We start from the raw sequence: 24865 nt of genomic DNA on the forward strand, positions 1-24865 counted from the left end.
ATTTATAATATAAGGATTATAATTATTATAGAAAATAAATTTATTGATTTAATTATCATAACTAACAATTTATTTTAACTTTTAAAAAATAATCATATTAATTATCATAGTTTATTATAAATTCAAAATCTTAAACCTTCATCAATTGTAACTTATAAGTCAGATAAATATCAGATAAATTCAATAACAAGTCATATTATTTTGCAAGTTGAGTCAATTACATGCCAGGTTCATAACATGCCCGGTTGATAACAGGTCGGATAATACTAGTCATTTATCAGGTTAATCTCGGGTTCTGGTTTATATCAGTCGGATGCAAGTCGGTTCAGTTATCATATTATCGGTTTAATTTGGATTCGGGTCGTTCTCAGATCGGATGCAGGTCTGATTCAGATCCACAATTTCTAGGTTCAACTCGGGTTCAAGTCAACACTAGTTTGAACTCGAATCGATTTTGAATCATTTCCACCTCAAGTTTAAAATAGTTTTGATTCAAACTGATTTCAATCAGTTTTTTAGGTCGAGTTAGCTTTTTACATCCCTAACTGAAGTAGATTGATTCGTATGCTATAGCATACATGCTAAGTCTATGTTAGCATGCTTTAATGACGTGGGCATAATTTAACTAAATGCAACATCAAACATATTAATCCAACATCACACCACACACCATAAGTCCAACAAAAAATAATGTCCGAAGTCCTTTGACAAGATATTAATTCAAAGTAAGATTGAATTTTGAATAGATCTAAATTGTCACATTCATTGGTAATCGAAATTGAAATCTTTAAAAATAATAATCATCCTTTTAATTATTGAGACAACTTGATTTATGTCTATATTGTCAAATGGGTTTTTGAAATTATTTTCACTTGAACACTTAACCTTGTTTGATCACCACAGTTGTTCGCTTTTCCAATCCAATAAGCCTTTTGTTATCGATTAGGCCTGTAAACGAACCGAACGCACACGAACGGAGGTATGTTCATGTTCGTTCATTTAATAAATAGACGAACATAAACGAACAAATTTTTTTGTTCATGTTCGTTTATTAAGGAATATAATTTGTTCATGTTCGTTCATTTAATAAATAAACGAACATAAACGAACACGAACATAAACGAAACGAACATAAATGAACACGAACATAAACGAACATAAACGTTGGAGACCCTACCTTCCATTGTTCTTTCATGAAAAATAGTCGACAATGCAAATCAACCAAATCTACAGTGATAAATAGCGTAAGAGTTGATTAGCAGTGATGAAATGTTTGAAGATATCAAATATTTCGATCGATCTTTTAAAGATATTAAATGATTCACACAACTTTAATTTAACGCTATAACATTTATCTTAGTGGTCCATGATTACATATGAACAATCATTTTCTCCTATTACACTCTTTTTCAGAAATTGCATAGAAACCTTTGTTTTGTTTTCTGGCAAATTCTATATATTTTTCTCTTTACTGATGCTCGTATACTTCCGATTGTTACCTTTATATTCCCATCTATTTCTAGAAAGAAGTATGATGTTTTCTTGAGTTTTAGATGTGAAGATACCTGCAATAACTTTACATATCAACTATTAAGCCAAATAAAACAGAGAAAGAGATGAAAACAAACATGTAAAACTTCATATTGCACTATAATATAACTTGTTTTGAAGCTTTCAGCGATCGTCTCCACTCTCTAGTGAACACTAGGGTTTGGGAAAAAAATGGGGAAATGAATATAGGTGCGAGGTGCCTCACAGGTTAATATATTGGATTTAATCTCCAAATAAAATTGGATTAATTATGGAGTTGGTCATCAGAATATCATATTAATTAATATTTTTAAGATACTTACAAATTGGTCACCTAAATTGATTTAAGAAGGTTGAGTTAAACATAAATGAATGAACATAAACGAACATAATCGAACGAACATAAACGAACATAACCGAACGAACATAACCGAACGTTCACGAATGTAAATGAACGAACGAGACCGATGTTCATGTTCGTTCATTTAATTAAACGAACAAAAAATCTTGTTCATGTTCGTTCATTTATTAAATAAACGCACATAAACGAACTTCCCGCCGCACGGTTCATGAACGGTTCGGTGAACGTTCAGTTCATTTACAGGCCTATTATCGATACACATTTTACTGTGTAGTGATAAAAGGTTTGTATGCAAAACACATAGTTTATTTGTTTGATTCTTATATACTGAATTTTAGTTGACCAATCAAATTACTCCTAAGGGTTTGTTTGTTTCCCTGTAATTGGTTTTCCGGAAAATGTTTTCCTTATTTTTCAGTGTTTGGTTGACTGAAAACTGATGGTTAATGTAATTCATTTTCCTGATCAACCAAAATTTTCTTTGTATTTTCTGAAAAATGACTTACCATCTGATTTTCTGTAAGTCATTTTACGAACTTTTCACCTCAAAGCATAAACACTTAAAACATTATTATTTTATATACGTAATATTAATATATTATTTTGGTATCATTTTAATAAAAAATTAATTATTAAATTATAGTTATTGATAATTTTAATAATATAATATTATATTTTATTGTTATAATTATATTATTATAATATATAATATTATACTTTTATTTTAATAATATATAATAAATTATTAAAAAAATTAATATTATTTATTAATTTCATAAAAATAATATTATTGAATTGTTGAATATTTAATATATACTCTTTAAAATATAATATATTATTTTTATTTTAATATTATTATTATTTTAATAAATAATTAATAATATATTATTCTCATTTTAATAAATAATTAATATAATTATTATTAATTTTATTTTAGTAAAATGTAATACTCGTAATATTTTTATTTATAAGATTATAGATATAATATTGTAATAGCGATATTGACATAACTAATATTAAATAAATTATTCTAATATTTTAAAAGTAATATTATTATTTTGTTAATAAATAATATTATTTATTGTATTCGGTGTTTATAATATTTTTTTTAAAAAATTACCAACAAGTGCAAAATGAATTACACAATATTATTCAAATACCGTAAAATAATTTTCAAAAAATATTTTCCAAAAAATATAATTCATTTTGCAGAATTCATTTTACGAAATTTATTTCCGTAAAACAAACAGACCCTAAATTCCCATTTGAAAAAAAACCCGAATTGGATAAGTTCTAAATAGTGTACCCCAGCATTATGTGAAGCAAGTGCCACGTCGTTCGAATAACTGGTTAACATAAAAGTGATCAAGATCAACGGTGCACAAATGATCATCATAGACGGACCCATCAATGGGCCTAATTAAAGCCTAGTAGTTAATATTAATCTTTGTAATTATTAGGGTATAGACGGATCAATCTTAATTCTGGTATTTCGAAGACAATAGATTTATAGGAGGAACTGAGAGTTCACAAAACTAAGGTTACTTGGCATAAAATTATCTGGTTTCCACTCCATATTTCTAAGCTCGGTATTATTTCATGGATGACTAATCTTGACAGACTTCCTACACGGGATAGACTTACTAGAATGGGATTATTTCTAATGAGTTATGTATCTTATGTAATGAGTCTCTCGAAACTAGAAACCATCTGTTTGTGCACTGCTCATATGCTTCTTCATTGTGAATTCTATTTTGATTCTTTCTTCTTTGAGTAACATGCACAACACTTGAGAAACAAGGATTAACTGGGCTGCACTGGAATGGAAGGGTAAATCTTCTTATTACCATATTGAAATTAGCATGGACGATTTTTATTATTCGATTTGATAAGAAAGGAACAGAAAAATTCAGAAGAGAGTAAAGATCGACTGATCAAATTCTTAAGATCATAAAAGACTTCGTTCGAATCAAAATTAGTGACAGAAATCTTAATAAAATTGATAGAGTTAATATTAATCTTAATAATTATTGGAGTATAGATTAACATTTTTTGTTGTTGTAAATAGAGTTTATACTCCCATTTGAGACTGTTGTACTTCTTCTTTGGATAATACCAAAATAAATGCTGCTTATTAAAAAAAAAGGATGACAAAACATGATGGACACGTGTACGTTCCTGATTCCATATCAAATACCACCGATATCCACCCACTCTCTCACAAGATTCTTCCCTTCCCCTACCCTTCCAGTCTTTTATCCCATCTCCTTCATCTTTCCACTTTCACCATTTTATTCGCATTAGGGTTCTGCTTTTAAATCTTCACATATTCAAAACAAAACAAAAGGGGGGGGGGAATAGGGTTTTATTCTCACGATTTTTTTTGGGGAGGGGGGGGGGGGTTCGAAGAGCATAATACAATAATATGCCCCCGTTTATTCTGGGATCGGTTTTGCTCCGGCTGATCCCTTCTTTAACTCCTTTTCATACTGGTTTATGTTCCCATTGCTTGAAACATCTCGAAAAGAGTGATCGGCGTGGTAATCTCAGTTAACATTTCCCACATCCAAATCATTTTGAATTCTCTATCTTCTCGCCTTTCTCTTTTCTGTCTTCCTTCAGAGTCTCTTGTTTCTTTTGTGGTGGTAATCGTCCGATCCGGTAAAAAAGAACTTAGGTTTTCGATCTTGAATTGGAGTTGCTTTTCTCAGAGGTTTCTTAAGATTTTTGAATTTGATTGCACTTTCAGAAGCTTTCTAAATAAAGGTATATCCTTATCCGCTTAGCACGTGCTAAACGCACGTGTGGTGAAATGGTATCTAGCTGATATCTGGTTCAAAGTTTGATCATTGTGTTTGTTTTATATATTTACGATACGATGGATATGTGATGGATTTTTTAAATCCCTACTCGTCAAAGGATTAATCATAAATAACGTTCTTGAGAAATTTTAATTTGTATTTACTTATTTGTTTACAGTGTTTCAGATCTGAGTTCATCTTAATTATATTATGAAAACATTTAGCTGGATTCTTAGTTTTGTTAATAAATCTAATGGGATCCGATTCAGGTTTTGGTTTTCTCATGCACTATCTGTTGAAATTATAGTTTAGAAAGTTTAAAAGTGTGTCAATGGTTGTTTGTTCTTTGATTGAAGCTAGGACTTGTTTTATTTGTTGGTATTGGAAATGGATATGGGATCTCGAGAGGAAGGTGATATCAGTGACAGGAAGCAGGCTGAGGTTTCTACTTAGTTGAATGGATGTGTTAACGGATCGATTCACGACCATACGAACAGGAGTAATGTGAAGGCATGCCTGAACAGGGACATCAAAGCAAACCCATGAGAAAGAGTTTAGACAAGTCTGCATCATTTCCTTCTCTGTGCCTGCTGAAGATGATGAAATTGTAACTGCATTGCAGCGAATGTTCTCAGAGGATTCCGTGCAGTCTTACTCCCGCACAATTTTGTTGCCCGTGAGTTAGGTTTGTTACACATTGAGTTTAAGTAGATCCATTGTTGTTTCGTTTCCTGAATCTGTGCTGTCATTCACCCTTTAACAGGCTCCCTTGAAGCTAGTTTCTGCCCTTAAAGGTAGCCGTGAGAAACAGGGATCGACACCAAAGAAGCTAACCGTGAAATGGGCACCTGACGTCTACGATCCTCCACCAACGTCTGTATTGCATACAGTTGGAAACAGAAAGCAGCAGAAATCAAAGAAGAAGAAGAATGACAAGAAGAAAAATGGAAAGAAAGGGCAGAAAGGCAACAATGCAGGACGAGGTAGTGGTGGTGGTAAAGACAACAGCGCTGTGGGGGTGGTGGGAGTTCCGATAGGAGTTATAAACCTCAGCCGGAGGTTCATCAGGATAGATTATCCAACTCCTTAATCAACCTTGATGGTTTCAACGTTGGCAGTCCCAACCCTTACTGTGGGAGCAGTTTTCTGAGAAACTCACCAACCAACATGCACTACTCTGTGGCGGAGGCACTGAGTATATCTCCCTTTGCTTTTTGCAGTCCTTGTAGATAAATAAAGCTCTTTTCAGCTTTCTCTATCATGGTCATCGGAACAATTTACTTGAATGCAATTGTTTAAGGGTTTGTGATAATCGTATGGGTTTGAAAGTTTTGTTAGCCATCAAGACTGCTCTGTAAATATTACCAGTACCTCTTTAATGAGAAGACCTGAAACATATAATTCTGCAAACTGATTGTTCATTATTCGCAACAAATCTATGCTTCCAGAATAGAACCACTTGAGAAATTGACGTTGATTCCTAGTTTATTCCTTCCATCATGCTTCCCTTGTGTGGAAGAACATATGGAGGTAATGCAGATTTTATTTGCAGTTCGAATTATGCAAGTACTGTTAAACATACTGAACGAACAAAGGCATCTGAGCAGGCCGCGCGTCTTTTATGCTGTATATTCAGCATTTACCTTGACATAGTCATAATTTAAGTCACACCCCCATGCTGCACCGTATCCGAGTCCATTCCCTGTTGCAGTTCAATACAAACATTAAAATCCTATGAGGGTAAAGATGAATACAGGATTAAGGGCATGATCTGAGTCAAACTCGGAGGAACTTACCAAGAGAAATTTTAATTTCCACCGTTCCATGTGTCTCACCAGCCTTAATGAGATAGTTGCTGGCTGCAAGCCTGAAATTATATGGGGAAACTACAGATTAGGTATGATAAAGTTTTGAATTTATTTACAAGGTCACTTCCTAACCCCACTAAATAACGTGTATTTTCTCCTTGATGACTAGCTAAGTGCAAAATGTGCATACGATTTAACAACTGAACTCAAAATGTATCGTCTGACTTCTTTCTAGCATGTCATCTTATGTTGTTTAGCAGGCCCGTCCCTCATGGGCAAAAGGGGCACTCGCCCAGCCCCAACTTGCTCAGGAACTAAAACTATAAATTCATATATAATTAAAAAGGATAAATTATTTATTTAAGCACTCACTTATTATTTTATTTCTGTTTTGGCCATCCAATTATTATTTATCTTCAAAATCATACTTAACGTTACATTTTGTTTTTTTTTTGTTACTCATCATTAAAAAAATTAATAGCGATACTAAAGAACATTTTTAAATTATTTTTTCACTTAATTATTCTTTAATTCATTTTTTGTAATACTTGTTATTAGGGGCCTAATTTCTATATTCGCCCCAAACCACTAAAATCTCAAAACGGGCATTGGAAGGAGAGGTTGACAGCAAGCAAGAGAAAACTTTACCGGTCAAATGGAACTGGTTTTCCACCAAACATGAGCATGATATCTCCAAGAAATATCTGGAGATTTTTTGGGTCAAAAGAAATCCCTGCACAGCCAGCAGCAGTAGCCATTCGCCCCCAGTTCGGGTCTCTCCCATATACGGCGGCCTGACATAATTTATGTTAGGCAATGCTATGATTAACTGTTGGATTTTATGTTAAAATTTCATACCTTAACAAGTGAAGAAGCAGCCACAGAACGAGCAATCTTTTCTGCTTCATCGTTTCCTTTGGCACCTCTTACCGTGACCTGCATCTCTAGGTTAGCTTTGGCTAAGACCATTCAAGGACCCCATATAAGGGGAAAACACAAATATACCACCCAGGAGAATTTGTTGCCTAAATTTAAATGCATTACTCTATATTATCAGAACAAGAAATTAGTTGAAGTGGCTTAGCATCAGGGTTCATTCAGTAAGAAAGATAATTCCGTTGGTCCAAAAATAGAGGGAATAAAGAACTGAAGAGTGCAGACCTCAATTAAACACGTTGATCCTTCACCATCCCAAGCTATTGATTTAGCAAGACCTTGCATTACCTGAAAAGAGATGTGTTAAATTAAAACCTCAAGCAACTCATTTCAAACACTTGCTAAGATCAAAAGACTAACACAAGCGACATCATTCCAAAGAAATGCAACCAAAACTCTTTAGTTTGTTGTATGGATAAATCGGGAGGTTTGCACAAGGGATACTATTTGTTTATTCAACATTTAACAAATCTAATTTAAACGGGATAGGATGAATGAAAAGCTCGAATGCAACCAACTTACAGCATCAAGACCTGCTTGAAGTAGCACAGCATCGTAAGTGTTCATCGAAGTGATGCAATTTGATCCAGATAACCCACTGGCAAAAGCAATGACAGCATCATTGGTACTGGTACCTCCATCAACCTACAGAAAAAAGAATAAAAGAACCTTGTTAAAAACAAGTGGAAACAGATTAAGCCAAGCCATGGAAGAAAAGGAGATCATTAAACTAAGATGTTACCTAGTTGAAATAAGTTACAGGGGGGATTAAAGAAATGAAATTACATACAGTGATTTGGTTGAAACTGCGGCTTACAGCAACCTTAACCATCTTTCTCCAGATATTACTTTCAACAAACGCGTCAGTTGTTATTACCTGGAAGACTTATCAGCCTTGAGAATAGAATTGGAGTTACATCCTATAGAAAAGCTAGAAACACTTGAAAGACTTACACCGAGCGTCGTTGCCATGTTAGGGTGGATCATCCCAGAACCTTTTGCCATTCCCCCAATTCTTATAGTCGTCCCTCCAACCTTAGAAAATAATTAGTTATACATGATCAGATGCATTTAAAGAAAGACTAGATTCATAAGAAACCTTCAAGGAATGCTTCATATCATACCCATTTGTGGTTCACCAGCATTTATTTATTTATTTATTATAAAAGCAATGCTATCACGTGTTAGTGAGAGAAGCTCTAGCTTCTCTCTAACCTAGGTGTTTTTCAAATTTCAAATATCCACGACCCAGGCGTTGTTGAAATTTTTTCTCCCCTCCGACATCTACCCATTGTCCGCCGCCGTCGTCCGCCACCCGCCGCAGCCGTTAGACACCGCGTCGGCCGTCACGTCCGGTGGCTGTTGACCATCAAAACTTCCAGGTTTGTTCGTCTCGATGCCACCATCCCGGATCTAGGCAGCGTTACGTCACGGTGACCCGTAAACTCAGTGGATCTTGGACGAGGCCCTTAGACTATCAGCTGTTGGTGACGCAAATTCTTCTCTGACGAAGATCTTTACGCCTTGTTTTTCAATTCACGCCAGCGTCTCTTCGCCAATACTTCTTCTTTCCACTGGGCTTGCCGTATTCTCGCGAACAAAACAAGTTTTTCCTACTATCCAGACCCGTGGCCTTTTTTTGTGTTTTAGTTTTTGACTGGATATCTACAGAGTTCATCTGTCTTCAGGTTCAAGATTTACCTGTTCATCACCTCCACCCTTCTTTTTTCGCCGGCTGTCACAGCCTCCATGGCCGGGCGCAACCAAGATAGTTCCGTCTAGTCTCTGGGTTGTTTAACTTCAACAGTTATTCTTCATGCCGGGTGCTAGAATTATCCCTTCTGTCCAGCAGAGATCGAAGGGCCAAACTCCTTCATCCTCTGCAGCCGCGATTTCTCCGCCATCTCTCCCTTCTCATCATGACGAGTCGTACTATCTTCATTATGGGTCTGCCTGGAGATGTCAAAGAGAGAGAACTGCAGAATCTTCTAAGATGGCTTTCAAGTTTTGAAGATTCTCATTTGAGCTATAAGGGAGAAAAGCCTAAGGGTTTCACTCTCTTCTCAAATGCAGAATTTGCAGTTGCTGCCAAGGATGCTCTTCAGAAAATGGTTTTTGATTCTAAGTTGAAGTCCCTTTTACACATTGAGATGGCAAGGAAGAATCTTGTTGTTAAAAGAGATATAATTTCTAATTCTGATGCTCCTGTTCCTCCAGTACTGCCATTGCCAAATCCAGCTTCTCTAGCATCTCCAAGTATTCACGTGCCTGTTAAAACTGGGTGTTGCGACGAAAAGTATGCAGTTAATGGTGTCAACGACGGATCCAGGGAATTTACCACAAAGGAGTGCAATGGTGATAAGTCTGGATGTTACACGTTATTTGTTGAAAACTTACCAGAGAAGATCCATTGGAAGAGGTTTGGATCGTTATTTTGTTCACATGGTCGGGTTCTTGATGCTTTTATTCCAAATAAAAGAAATGCAAAAGGAGTTCGCTTTGGTTTCATTCGCTTCGCTGCAATCGAAGAAGCAAGGAGAGCGACCTCAAAAATGAATGGCTCTTATATCGATGGCAGCAAAATTAGTGTTTCTTTAGCTAAATTCAAACCTCGTCATTCCTATTGGAGAAAGTCTTCCAAAGGTGTTCTCCACAAGTCCGGGATGGAATATGATTCGAGGAAGAATCATTATAAAGTTGAAGGTATTATTGATAAAGAAAAACTTCAGGTGTTGAGTAATTGTCTAGTGGGGTGGTGTAAAAACTTCATCAAAATCAGTCATCTCGCTAGACAAATGCATGCGAAGGGCCTCACTGGCTTCTCCTTAATGAGAGCCGCTAGAAATGCGGTATTATTGATTTTCGAAGACTCTGCTTCATTGAGAAGTGTGAAGAACGTTAAATCAGAGACTCTCGCAGAGTGGTTCTCCATAGTGGAAGCTTGGTCAGAGAGTCTGGTATTGGAGTGTCGCCAAGTATGGTTAGTATGCGAGGGTGTCCCGTTTCATGCATGGAATTGGGATACCTTCAAGAACATTGCTGATAGTTGGGGTCAATTACTAGCAATCGATGAAAGCTGTCAGTCACCATCATCCTTTGATCGGGCAAAAATTCAAGTCCTCGCAAAGGCTGGTGCGAGAATTGATGCGACTTTGGAATTGAAAGTTGATGACAACTACTTCAAGATCATGGTGCATGAGATAGAGCCTTCATTCGAGCTGAACTCTTGGGCTCCTGAAGAAGACGAATCTCATTAGATATCGTCTTTCTATTTGTGGTTTGATTTAGTTTATATGGTTGCAGGTGTTGCTTTTCTTTTGTATTATGTTATGTTGCGTTGTTTAAATCCTATTGTTGGAGGTGTAATTAGTAACAAGGTGATTGACTGTGATTTTGGTTGAGGTTATATGAGGTTAAGGTGGTTGTTGTAATGGTGTATATCACCATAGAGGATATTACGTGTAACCTTTCGTATTGGGTATTATTATTAATAAACTTTGAGGTACTCTTTTCTTCCTTCCAATGTTCACTAACATACTTCTTAGTATGTGAACGAATACGAAGGGAGTTTTTAATGAGACCTCCAACTTCTATAAAAAACAAATAAGAAACCTTCAAGTTCTATGGCTCTGAGACAATGCTACCATATAAATGGGCAAATATTTTCGTTTCTGAGAAGAAAAAATATACAATTATAGATATTAAATTGTTATCCCTTTAAAACTGTTACTTACCTCATATTCAATAGCCACACTCTTGCTAACCAGGTCAGTTGTGGTAATTGCCACTGCAGCAGAATCTGCCCTGAACAACCACAATGAGACCACAAATGGTTATGCACACTTTTTAGTTGTGGAAAGCTGTCGCAATTTAAAAGCTAATTAACACAGGTATGGAATCTTCACCTAATTATTCACTTATTCCTTTTGGAGATAACTTAGAACTGTTCACTGCTTAGAGAATAGGCATACGAAAATGTACTAATCATCTTATTGAAAGATGTGTAGACTATAAAAAACTGCTTCTAAATTATAAAGCATTCACTACATCACTTGATGGTATACGGATTCTGAAATCAATTTAGGAAGCCTTGAAGATTCTAGTATGGAGAAAGGCAGTTGAAAACGAAATTAAAGCCTTAGAAAACAATAATACTTGGACCATCATAGAACTACCTTGGGATGCAAATGGTGGTATTGAAAGGTTCAAAATGAGACTAGTGGAAAGATAGTTCACTTGATCATATGAGATAGATTATCAAGAGACATTTTCTCATGTCGCTAAACCAAACACAGTTCGAGTACTACTGTCATTAGCAGTAAACGAAGAGTGGTTTTTATATCAAGAATGCCTTATTAAATAGGGATCTTGACGATGTGTACATGGAGATACCTCCAGGCAAAGTCAGTCAGATGGTAACAAAGTGTGCAAGTTGAAGAAATTTCTCTACGATCTTAAAACAGTTTGACAAGTTTACCAAAGCAGTGGTTACTTATGGATACAACCAGAGTCAAGTTGATCATACCTTGTTCGTGAAAACCTCCTCAAAAGGTAATAAGACCATTCTTATTGTCTATGGTGATGATATTATTATAACAGAAGATGACACAAATAAAATAATCAAGCTAAAAGGGTTGCTTGCTGCTGACTTAAAAATCAAAGACCTTGATGCTCTCAAGTATTTTCTAGGGATGGAGGTGGCTCAATCCAGAACAAGAATTGTGATCTCTAAGAGAAAGCATGTTCTATGCTTGTTAAACTAGACATGTGTGCTTTGGTGCAAACCAGCAGAAACTCCCATGGATCCCAATCTAAAATGAAGGAAGAGTAAAGGAGTTCCAGTTAACAAAGACCAATACCAAAGGTTAGTCGGCAAGTTGATGTATCTCTCACATATAAGACCAGACATTGCATACTCGGTAAGCATTGCCAGCCAACATATGAATGATCCACTTGAAAAACACGTAGAGGTTGTTAATCAATCCTAAGATACCTATAAATGACTCCAAGTCACAGATTACCCTTTAAAAAGAGTGAAAACTGAGAGGTAGAAGTATTCACTGATACAAACTTTGCTGGAGTATTCACTGGGGCAATCTAATCACATGGAGAAGCAAAAAGCAATTCGTAGTCTCAAGAAGTAGTGCAGAAGCTGATTTCGAGCACTTGCTTCATGAATTTGTGAAGAGATGTGGATTCAAAATCTATTAAAAAGTTAAAAGATTGATCCAAAGGATCACTTCAAGATACAATGTAACAATCAACCAACCATAAGCATTGCTAAAAATCATGTTCATCATGACCAAACAAATCATGTGGAGATTAACAGACACTTTGTTTCAGAAAAGGTCAACAATGGTACTGCGGAACTAAACTATATACCTACTCAATAGCAGCTTAGAGATATTCTTACCAAAGCTCTTCCAAGAACGAGCTTTAATGGACTCAAAGCTAAGCTGGGTTTGTACAACGTATACAGGCAGCTTGAGGGGGAGTGTGGAAAGCTGTCGTAATTTAAAAGCTACTAGAAAATGAGTTTTTGTTTATCATAAATTCTAATTGTAATTACTTGTATTTTATGATTAAGACTTATCTTCTTAGAAGATAAGATCAACATTTTTAGGAGACAAAGGGTAGGAAAAAATATCTAGTTAAACTTTACTTTTGTAATTCTCAGCCTATAAAAAGCAATTCGAACAAAACTTATGTTCTCTCCTCATTCCAATTCTCACTTTCTTCTTAGAATATTTAGTAATACCATGTTCTAATTGTAATTTTGGAAATATTTATATGCAAGTTACTTCCTGCTCAACTAAGCATTAGGCCTCATGTTCTATTTATAACTTACCAACGAAGGAAAATTAACAACATAGCAACTTCATCATATCCATGTCTCTAGTCCTTTACGTAAGTATGTAAACCACCAAAATAAATAAAGAATAAGTAGTACCCCTGAACAGACGGTGATAGCGAATTAACTAGCCTTGGGAGTGAACTCAAAAGTGCTTCCTGCATATGACATTATGATCCATGGATTGTATTATCAGTCTGGTCAAAAGAATATCACCGAAGTTCACTTAAATGGAATTAATAGGTCACCATAACAGGAAAGGATATAAATAGGATGCACATATTCAAGGCAAAAACAAAAAAGGGTTTGCACCTTCTTTATTCTCTGACCAATCACACCAGTGGATTCAATCAACACTTCCTCGGGCTTTATTTGCAAGATCTGCGAAATTGTAAACAAAAAAAGTTGGCGAAAAGAATGCAGCCTGTACAAAGATCAAAACTGAACAAGGGACTTTATGCTCTAATAGTTGCATACTGTAGCAAGGGCATTTGCACATTCTATCACATCCTGATAACCAGCGTCACCCTGAAAACCATCGGAAAGTCAATTAGCCATGTAAAATTTGATTCATTCTGGCATGTTAGAATGCTCAAACGATAAGAAAAGAGTGAAACATGGAGTCTTTTCCCATGCTTAAATTGTATAAGAAACGAAGCACGTTTAAAATGCACTCACTGGAAAGCACTTGGGAAAAGATGAAGACTAACACTATGTTTGGTAAAAAGGAAAGAAAATGGATGAAAGGAAAAGGGTGAGGAAAGGTGGAAAAAGGAGAGGTTAGAGGTGCAAATAAAATTTTTAATTTAAGTTGAAAGAGTGTTTCCACCCACATTGGATGAAAAGGAGAGGAGCAAATAAACTCATTTTACTTCCCTCCTACCAAATGATGGGAGGTGGGGTGGGGTGGGGGTAGTTTCAACAACCACCCTCTTTCTTTTACCTCTTTCCCTCTGACCAAACACAGAGTAAAGAAAAAGAAAACAGTGCTAGTTTTACAAACCGTTGCTGCATTGGCTTGACCAGCGTTTATTAACACAGCACGTGCCTGATAAGATGCATGATTTAGTAATTAGCCATATAAAAGGTAGGACTATATAATACCACAAAGAACATCTAGTTTGAAATCAAATTGTTACTTCAGTTCAAGACTAAATCTACAAGAAGATTGTCCCTACTATACAAGGATCAATAAGATAGCCAATCTGACGTACTGTTTTCATGCTATTCAACACATTTTTGCAGTACACCACCGGTGCTGCTGCAAACATATTTGTAGTAAGTGTCCCTGGAAAAACATTCCAAATGAGTTCTAGAGCACAGCCTGAAAACTCAACCGTATTTTCAAAAAAACTTACCCAAATAATTTATAAAGAAGAGAAATAAAGAAGACATATTCAGGTTTTTCTATCTATAGAATAAGCAACTAAAAATTCCACCTGCAACATTGGCATCGACGTCGCAAGTGACAAGCGCAAGATCAGGTTTTTCTCCTTTGCCACGTAATCCACCATATAAGCCCACAGCTTTAAATCCCTTAGCAGCAGTAACTCCCCCCGGAATCTATGTAATTTCAACCAGAAATGTAACCGTAATAAGTTAGCAAATGTAGATAGAAACTCAAAATCTAAATGAAAATATGAAGATTAAAATAATCTAAAAATTAAGTGGCAGACCTGCTTCCATACTCCATTAGGTAGAATAATAGGCGCTGCTGGTATATAATTGGACGCCTCATTAACATTCGATGAAGAATCAAATACTTTAAAATCAGCCTTGGGCGAACAAAAAGAAAACCTTATATCATTGCAGGGCTGCCAAACAGAATTTAATAAGTAAAATTTAAGTAGGACAGAGATCAGAGTGAGAAAACGAAGTTGATCTTAGGAGAAAATATTTCAGATAATTTCAAATAGAAGAAATGTGGAGTGCATGAATACGTTTTCTGAAAACGAGGGATAAATGTTTCTTTCTGCGCTTTCCTTTCACTTGGATGGACGCTTCAAATGGAAAAGGGAAAGAGATTTTGTGAGGGTTTTGGGAGTTCACTTGCCGCCTTGTATTTTACTATTTAAAAATATTTTTTATTAGATTCGTTTTAATATATTTTACAATCAAATTTTAAATTAAAAAATAAATTCCATTGAAGGCCCAATTCGCATACGATGGAATAAATTTAAATTCGAGCATTTACTATAAATTTATATAGCAATAATATATTTTATGTATTGTGACACATTTTTTTCATACTTGTATTTAAATTTTAGAAGAATTGATAGTTGGGGTGAGGGGTTGGATGCAGCTTCTTACTCGAGTACATTCAAATTCTATAGTTTCATATAATTCTTTAGATTTCTGTCTTGTTATATCTTCATATTATTCTATGTTATTATTTAGGGGGAAAATTAGTTCAAATAAATACCATTTTTCACATTATACCTCCCTAATTACCTTCAAATTATGTAGATATCCTGCTTAGCATGTTTTTTTAAGCATAATATGTTCCTTCTTTTTTCTAATATGCTTTTCACATATTCAAAAGGCTTAAAAATGAGCAAAAGAAGTTTTTTCTCCCCTAAATGCATGCAATGCTTGTTTGGTTATGGAAACAAAAGGAAAAATCTACTAAAGGAAGAAAGTCCAACTCAAATTAAAAGTACTGCTAAGGCCATTGCCAAACCTGGCTAACAATTCCGATAGCAAGTTTTCGAAAAAATTGATAGAGTTATTGGAATCACCTGCAACTTTTTTACCATCATTGATGTTCCCTTGAAAAGCATCAGTTGCAGCTGCTTCTGGTAATTCATCAACTGAAGACAAAAATAAAGTTCACAGTGGTTGTGCTTAAGCTTAAATAATTTTTGTTTATCAAATTACAAAGATTTAAAACAGCACTTACTTGCTGTTCATTCATCTTTTCAAAACCAAATTTCTTTTTCCAAATTGACAAAGCTTCCTCAGTTGCAGGGAGCATGAGGTTTTCCACGTTCAGGAAAGTTAAAAATGCCTCAATACAAGCGAATAATGCCCGAAAATAGCCCTATAACAAGATCAGATATGATGATGATTAAATGTTTGCTTGGTCCATAAGTGGTATAGTCATTCATGTTTTGAATGGATTCATGTAACAGGTTTTAATGTAACATATCTGTAAATGTTCAACATAGAAGTATTGTATTAAACTTCAAAAAGACCAAAAGACATATTGAGGTTGACAGCGGGAACAAATCACAGTCGTAGTTAAATCAGTTAAGGAACTTACTTTTCCTTGATGTTCTCTGCTTGTTGCCACTATAGGGAGCTCGGCAACCTCCCGACCAAATATCCTGAGAAGACCAGCTGATACAACAACAGACCTGCAAATATACACCGACATGTATAAATTCACACAATAAAGTGATAGATAGAAAACAAGACTATACCCCACACCCAAAATAAGAAGAAAACAACCAGAGGGTGTGTGTGAGAGAGAGAGCAATATACCTAGAAAGCAACAGCACACAATACATTCCGCCAAACTCTTTTCCAGATATATTTCTCCTGAAAAGAGATTAAAAAAAAGTAATCAGATCCAATCAGAACAAGCCAGATCACTAGTAAATTGTTTGTCTTAAAAATTCTAGTACTTGCAGTATCATAAAGGTGCACAAATTGTAAAAAAATCAAACAAAATATCCTCTTAACACATACACATAAACACATTTTCTTGATAGCACCTTTTTCTAATCATATTTTTTTTCTCAGTAAAGCCAAAAATGAAAATAGACACAAGAACTGCCCAAAAGGTAGGAAGTGGAAAGAATGAGATGCAAACCCATAGACCATTGCAGGAATTAAATCACGACCAGAGTTTGCAACAATGGGATCAAAACATTCCTGTCAAAAAGGAAGGACAAATAACTTGAGCAGACAATTAACTGTCACTTACAAGTACAATTGAACTAGCCATAATATCTAAAGGATAATCAACAAATCTAAAGGCAGCTGTATATACATGGGCATATTCAGAAAAGTCACATAGTTTGGCTTGATTGCAAGGAAGAGTCTCTGTGAACCTTGAGGTCCTTGGTTCAAATATCATTATGAGTGGGTTTAACCAAGCTTTATTTTGATGAGTATTCCAAATTGTAACTTCTCGTATAGTTGTTAACTTGTAACTTCAAAAAAAAAAGACTTATGAATGTGTAATCAGATTCAGTTCCAACATAAATTTAGTTTTAATTTCTAACTTAACCTCAGCTGTAATTTTAGCAATTCATATGGGTGGCCTTTAATAAGTTTGATTTGAGAAGTACAATTTTTCCTCTATTAAACTAGGTCCAAATACAATTTACCAGCCATAAATAATACGTGCAAAAAAATTAAAAATATAATTGATCTTATCATATATGATTGGCAACTTTTTTTGTATCCCAACCTAGTTATGATTGTATGCTTAAGAACTTTAATTGCTTTTAACTAAAACTATATGCTGAGGCGTGGATGAGAAGTATTGTTACTTTGATTATGTTTTAGGTTACATGAAGGTAATTATTTCTAGGGAAAGAATATTTTATTTTTAGGAAAAGAAAGTATTATTACTATTATTTTAAAGGAGATCAATTTTGTTTGGGAAGTATTAAAGATTCTAATTATGAGTATTTCGTGCTTTATAGAAGTCTTTTTTTGGTAGTATTACTTGATTAATAAGTCTTTCAAATGAACTATGTAACCTCTATTTACGGGGATAAGTGAGAATGGAATAAAAAAATAAGTTAGAATTTTTATCAAAACCGTAAAAGATCATAGTCTCTCTTTTAATGAGTCCTAAGGTTTCAGCCCCCCTTTGATGAGCTGAGAGGTTTCAGTTTCCCTTCGACAAGCTGAATCATCAATTTGAAACACAAGTTTGTATGAATCATAACATAAACACAAAAAGAATTAATTCTGAAAATGTGTCTTAAGGCTCTGAGCACATCTGAATTCACTCCAACAAGTTTTTTAAACATGTTGTTCCAAAGCCATAATTACTCATGACACCGAGCTAGGTTCAAAATTTAAATTTGAAAAAGCTTGGTTAACATTTATTGTACACAACAAGCTCCCATTTCAGGACTAAAAAGTTTGTTAAAAGGTAAAATATATTTAAAAAAAAAGTTAGGTGGAAAGGTAGTACAATATTACGACCCAACAAGCAACTAGGATAATATATTGAATGCTAATATGTTTCATCTCAGCAAAAACTTACTTGAAATATGGAAGAAGCCCTCGAAAGTAATGGCAAGTCTTCGGGATAATGGCTCTTTCCACTTAGTATTCGCCATTGAACACAATCTCTGGCTTCATCAATTAAAAATCCTTTTCCTAAATGCTTTCTTTTGATTATATTAGAAAATGAAGCAGGAATTATCTGCACCCCACTGGAAACAGAATTCTGGAGAGCCCCATGAATCCTTTTACAGTCATCACAACAGAACCATTTATCCTTGGGAATTTCCTGTTGTGTGGAGGAAAAACAAATTGGTAAATGCATCAACTAGTGTGTGTGTGTATTAATTAAAAATGAAACTGCAAGTGCAATTCAGACTTACTTTCAAATCACATTTTCCACTATCACGCAGGCATCCAACATGGAACTCCTTCTCACACTGAGACAGGACAAAAGAAAATGATGACGCTATACCAAAGAAAATACTTGCTAGGATAGAAATAGGATGAGTAAACTGCACATACTTGGTCACAAAGAATAATTGTCCGATCATCAAAGGTAGTGGAACTAAAGTCGTACTCCCTATAAAAACAATTAAGAGTTAGCCTTGTCTCATAACACAAATATCAATAAGGGATAAGACTAAAAGCAGTAAACATGTAAGAAATGCACAAATAAATGGGGAACAAAAAGTTCAAAAAAGAAACTATTGAGAGATCATTGACTCTTAAAACACCTCTCTATCAACAATCCACTAGTTTCAACTCCAAAATGCCTATGAGTGGACTGTAAACAAACATGTGTGTGTAACACTCATACATATGAATCCATTGGAGGATTAGTCACACAATGAAGCTCATATTCTAAGAATATAGATATGCTTAGAGACAGAATACCAGAATGATAGGAAAAAATACAGAGGTACCCAACCTGCAAACAGCACAACCACCAATTTCAAATTCTGGTGCTTTAACAACTCTTGTCAGTCGTATCACAATTGGCCTCACTATCCTTGAAGCTTCTCCTGAGACATCTTCCTACCAAGACCCTTTTTATCAGCACAATTTGCACAATGCCAGTCATCTTCAGGAAGGTGCTCTATTTTCAAACAAGCTGCAAGAAAGAAATTCGATGGAATAAATGATGAAAGAGAACCTTAGACCAAAAAGATAATCAGGCACAAGATAAATTGAATATATTTCACAACTTAGACATAAAATGACAAAAATTTAAGCATACATGTGCCTCCACCGTTTGTGTTTGAAAACAATTTGGAGGAGCCAATCATGATAATCATTAGGCATGAAAGCACAAAACGGGTTAGAGCTTTAAATGCAGATCCCAATGCAGTATATTGTAAATGAATATATCTCATGAAGTATCGTTGGATATTGGCCGCCCAATGTTAAATATTTCAAAATGCCATTTTTAAACTAAGTACCAATCTCAACAAAAACCTAAACTAAGAAGAAACAGCTCAAAATAAAAAGAAACTTACGCACCAGTATGAAAAGCCAGATGACATTCACGACAAAGAAGAAGATCTCCAGAATTTCCACAAATTGCACAAATATCATTACTGCAACCAGTTGTAATGCGTTGTCCATTTGCCAATGACAAGGCTATGTCATGAAGCGTCAGTCCATTAGATGTATAGATGTTATGATACCTGTGTAAAAATGGAAAAGTAAAAAGATAAAAAATGAATGAACCCAACATTCTAACGAAAATATCAAATTCTCTAAAGACCACTTACGGTCGCCTTCTGTCAGCCAATCCTGCATGTGCTTCAAACTGTGAAGGGCTAAGCTGCTCACACGAAAACAAATTAAACAAAAATATTAGATGAGAGAGCTTATCTTGCATCTTGATAATGAATTAGAAACTTACCTCTCTCTCACAACATTCACAGACTATACCGTTCCCCTGTTTGTAGCCTTCAAGGTACTTCCGGTTAAAAGTCTGTTAGACTTTCAGTCAATACTCGGCATAAAATTATTGCTAATCAACCATATTATTTTCTATAAACCATTGCACCTGTCCTTTGATAAAATACGCCAATTCAGCCCCATCTGGAAGTCCATTTGGCATAAAAAGTGACCGATGAAAGTCGTTACCCCTGCAAACAATTTAAAGAAATTTCAACTTAATTCATGTTTATCTAAATTTTACATGGAGAGAAAGAACAATATATGCCCCATAGCATACCTTCTCTTCACGCCACCATCAACAGTTCTCTTTCGTTGCATGACTGAGGTACGCCTACAATAAGGTAAAATGTTAGTGAGCTATGGAAAAGAAAATGAACAAAACAAGCCATCTTATAAGGAATGTAGAAACTCAGATAAAATCCCTCTTCAAGAATTATCAATAATCATGCAATCTTGTAAATTAATTAAAAAAAATCCATCCAACAATGCTTATGAGAACTAAATTGAAATGGCAAACATGACACTCAAATGCTAGATTCAATTCCCTTTGGACCCATTAAAAAACAATAGGGTAGAATCCTTATCCAGTTTAAACACCAAGAAAATGAATTCAGTGAAATCTGACCATATGAAAGGGATACATAAGATTTATTTATTTTTAAAAAAAAAATGTGAAACACTGAAATCTCTAGAAAAAGAAGTCGCCAAAAATGTATATTAGTTTACCTTACAAAATTAGGCAAACTAGGTGGTTTGATGTTATGTTTCTTCTCTGCTTCTACCTTTCTGTAACTCTGCTGAAGACTAGCTGCAGAACATAATCGCATGTCAAAACTTGAACAATAGCAGAAATAAAATGAAGCTCTTCACTGACAGATATGAAAATAAATCTCTTAAAGAAGGTTGACAATATCTATACTGATAGGCATGATAGATTTAATCTCAAACACTTCAAATTTATCTCGACTTCCAACACAATGAGAAGGCAGAAAAAAGGGAAAAGGTTATCAAGGATTCTTATAGCATAACTACACAAGATAGGGCAGAAGAGTCTGCGCTGTTTCTTCTACCCGTGCATGCGTTTCTTGAGTGGTCCACTTACCTTATATACTTAAACTTTACACATGCCAACCAGATCTGACGGAAGTTACCTCGAATGCAATTGCTACCGTCCGATAGAATCTATATCAATTCACTTTTTCCCATTTGGAGTTAATTTCCATTATTACACTGCTGTAAATTTCCATGTTAAAATTTACAAGCATTGGATGTATCGCATAAGCTACTATGTACACGTAGCAAACAACCTAATCCTAGATATTTCACATTACAGTCGTATTTGGTCTATTTCCTTAACTAGACTTGAAAGCTTGAGACCCTAAATAGAATTGCCAATAAAAGGGAGGTAAATTCAACTAAAATGACAGTTCTCTAATTGAATTATCATCTATTTGTTTCTTTTACTTTTGGAAATTACATGAAATGAAACTAGAACAAACTCAAATAATAATAATAAATAAATAAACAACCGGGTGAGATAGAATTATACCTAACCAAGATAAACCAATCAAACATAAATTATTACAAAATGCTGAGTTGAGCAGTCTTTAGTTATTGAACAAGATAATATTTAGCCTTCTATTCTCCAAGATATGTGATTATTTGGATGCCTGGTTTTGGCACCAGCATACTGCTCATACTCATAGACACTCAGCACCTACTCGCACACCACACAACCATTCAGAGAATATTAATGCACCTGAAAACTAAGCACTGACAGGACAAACAACAATAGTAATTAGAACAGTTGAGTGACTTACTTGGGATAAATTACGAAATGAGCATCCACACATATATCCACCAGAATGAACAATTCCATCCAGTACTATCTAATAGGCATGACCAAATAATGATAATAACTTCCATAAACAAGTCAACACTTAACTATAACATAATTAACATTGATTTAGTTGGGGGGAAAAAAGAAAGTTTACCCCTCATCGGGACAAAAATATACTTCAGTCTGGCTCTATCAAGAATGTTATTTATTGAAGCTCGCTTCACTTCAGGCTTTGTACTATTTACATTCTTCATAATCTCCTCAGTTGAAATTCCTATAAAAAGTGATGCATCCTACATCAAAAGCAATTAATTTCCAAACTTCAGAAAATGAAAAGCGTTCATAATTGGAAATCCAAAGAAAGAAAGAAACCCAATATGTTCGCTATTCTTTAATATAATGAAACTTGAATCAAATGCATACCAGAAACTTTAATGTGCGTCTCCAAAACAATGTTGAACTGGCATTCTTCATAGTATGCTAAATTTGAACGTGTGCCTCCAATCCAAGTAATAAAATATAGAAAAAGAAATCAAATACCCACTTAACACCGGTCAAAGTTGAAAAATAACTTCGATAATGGAAAATGTAACAGAATACGCTACCTATGTAAACCCTAGGAAATCAAAGAATAGAGCATGCACGAGTACTGAAAACAACCATATTTCAAACCTCAATGATATGGAATTTGTTTTAAAAAATCGTTCCGGTCTGGGTTAGGCTTGGAGCGCGGCAAACCAACCCATAAGAGCAAAATGCCTAATTGGCAACTTCTTTTTTCAAGGTGGGAGAGGGAAAACGGTGTGTCTGGACGTCCTGGAGTGAGTAATTACACGAATTCTACTTTATTGGAAAAAAAAAGGTTAAAATAATTCTTATTTATTGTTAAAATATGAGTTAATTGCATCACAATCCTTAAATTATCACCCTCATTCTAAATTAGCCATGAACTTTTAAACATTCCAATTTCATCCCTAATTTATGACCATCATTTTATATTAGTCCCTAAACTTTTGAAAAAATATTTTTTATCCCCAAACCATAATCTTCATTCTAAATTGGTCCTCAAACTTTTTGAACATTTCAATTTCATCCCAAATTATATGTATATACTAATCACATCCCTTGTTATAAAATCGTTAGGCCAAGTTATATTATTATATGTTTGAAAAAACAAAATTTAGATTAAATTATGGTTGAAACTGATCATATTTGAATGAATTTGGGGATGATATTAGAAAATTCAAAAGTTTGGGGACATATAATGTAATTAACTCTTAAAAATTACAAGGAAACTTATTTTAATCTTTTATCTCATGTTTAATAAGATAAATCATAATTATTATTTTTTATAACCATCGATATCCGATTTATTATCGAATAATCTGGATCGAGTACTATAAAGTCCCAATATGGAGTTCCTCCTAATCTAGTTTCCTCCATCGCAAAAGTCAAGATTCAAATTTTTTATCTTACCTAAGAAATCTAGTGTCTCATCCCACTAGAGTAACTAATTGTTAAAAGAATATTAATTATTATAAAGTTTATATATCTCACATAATTTATCAAATTCTGAATTTCTTTATAAAATTCATCTAAATTATATATATATATTCAATTATATTCCAATAAATTAAAGAGTAATTTTCAAATATTTTATAAAGGTTTAATTTAAAAGTGACAAAATTATTATTTAAGTATTTAATTTTTTTATTGAAGTATATATTTAACGTTTTTAAAGTTACTATTTAAGGTGTTTAGCCGATCGTTAAAAAAGTTATTATTCAATGACACGTAGCATGTTGTTTTAATTTATTTTTTAAAAATAAAACTTTAAAATCATTAATTTTTTTAAAAACCCTATTAAAATCTTAAATTAACCAAATTTTTTTCAAATTCTCTAAATTCCTAAGTTCAAATCTTTAAACCCCATATGTTCACTTAATCAATTGTTATTGGTCTCTCATTGGTTGATTGATCCCTTACTGTCACATGTTGTCCTTAAATCTTATCGTATAAAATCATTTTTTCACCGAACTATAATATGTGCATCGTCGTTAGTGAAACTACATCGTCGTCTCAATCAAAAATGAGTTGCTTGAACCTTTAATCTCACTCGTCGTCTGATCTTTTACTATAAGAGGATTTAGAGATCAGAGGTTTGAGAAATTATATAATATAGAATTTGTTTATAAATTTTGGAAATTGATATTTTTATTTTTAGAAAATTAATGTCATTTTACGGATATTTTAACTATCATTGATGGTATAACCTTAAAATGATTATGGAATTAAACGTTAAACACCTTAAATGGTAATTTTGAAAATGTTAAGGAACTAATTTAATAAAAAATTAAGCACCTAAAATAAACAAGATATATAATTTAAGCAATTATTTTTAATTAAGCATTTTATTAGTATCACTCTCAATTCAAAAATTCAATATATGAATTGATGTCATTTAATTCATTTTTTCTAAATTGTATTGATTTATCTTAAAGATTTAATTTCAATTAGAATTCAATTATTCAATAAGTACGAAGGCCTCGTTAAGTAATTAAATGATTAAAGTGTCAACTCGTAATTGACGAATTCGTCGGTTTTTTTCTGATTGAATGC

General features: G+C 34.1%; 1 protein-coding gene, 1 long non-coding RNA gene and 1 pseudogene across 4 annotated transcripts; 1 reads left to right on the plus strand and 2 right to left on the minus strand.

The window, feature by feature from the left end:
• The first annotated feature begins 4560 nt into the window (after positions 1–4560).
• Positions 4561–5842, plus strand: LOC120124078. 3 transcript variants are annotated; one of them, XR_005516249.1, is made up of 3 exons: positions 4561–4657; positions 5049–5377; positions 5456–5842. XR_005516249.1 is itself a non-coding variant. In XM_039142832.1 (3 exons), the coding sequence occupies exons 2-3, from the start codon at positions 5318–5320 to the stop codon at positions 5780–5782; spliced, it is 378 nt and encodes a 125-aa protein (XP_038998763.1). In that variant the 5' UTR covers positions 4561–4657; positions 5049–5317; the 3' UTR covers positions 5783–5842. The 3 variants fall into 3 exon arrangements, 2 of the variants coding, with proteins under 2 accessions (XP_038998763.1, XP_038998764.1); XM_039142832.1 differs by having other exon boundaries at positions 5049–5368; XM_039142833.1 differs by having other exon boundaries at positions 5053–5368.
• A 327-nt stretch (positions 5843–6169) lies between these two features.
• Positions 6170–21332, minus strand: LOC120124077 (annotated as a pseudogene).
• A 653-nt stretch (positions 21333–21985) lies between these two features.
• LOC120124079 lies at positions 21986–23071 on the minus strand. Its single transcript, XR_005516250.1, has 3 exons — positions 22670–23071; positions 22227–22539; positions 21986–22096 (listed from the first exon to the last, which is right to left on the minus strand). It is a non-coding gene; the product is annotated as an uncharacterized LOC120124079 (long non-coding RNA).
• Positions 23072–24865: the final 1794 nt, after the last annotated feature.

The sequence above is a fragment of the Hibiscus syriacus genome, unplaced genomic scaffold, assembly GCF_006381635.1.
Source record: "Hibiscus syriacus cultivar Baekdansim isolate YM2019G1 unplaced genomic scaffold, ASM638163v2 tig00110410_pilon, whole genome shotgun sequence".
Taxonomy (NCBI): Eukaryota; Viridiplantae; Streptophyta; class Magnoliopsida; order Malvales; family Malvaceae; genus Hibiscus; species Hibiscus syriacus.

Excerpts from the sequence above, each read along its gene's own strand:
- LOC120124078 (XM_039142832.1), top strand. The coding sequence starts at position 5,318 with ATGTTCTCAGAGGATTCCGTGCAGTCTTACTCCCGCACAATTTTGTTG. Across the intron at positions 5,369-5,455 it reads CCCGCACAATTTTGTTGCCC|GCTCCCTTGAAGCTAGTTTC; the intron begins GTGAGTTAGGTT and ends ACCCTTTAACAG.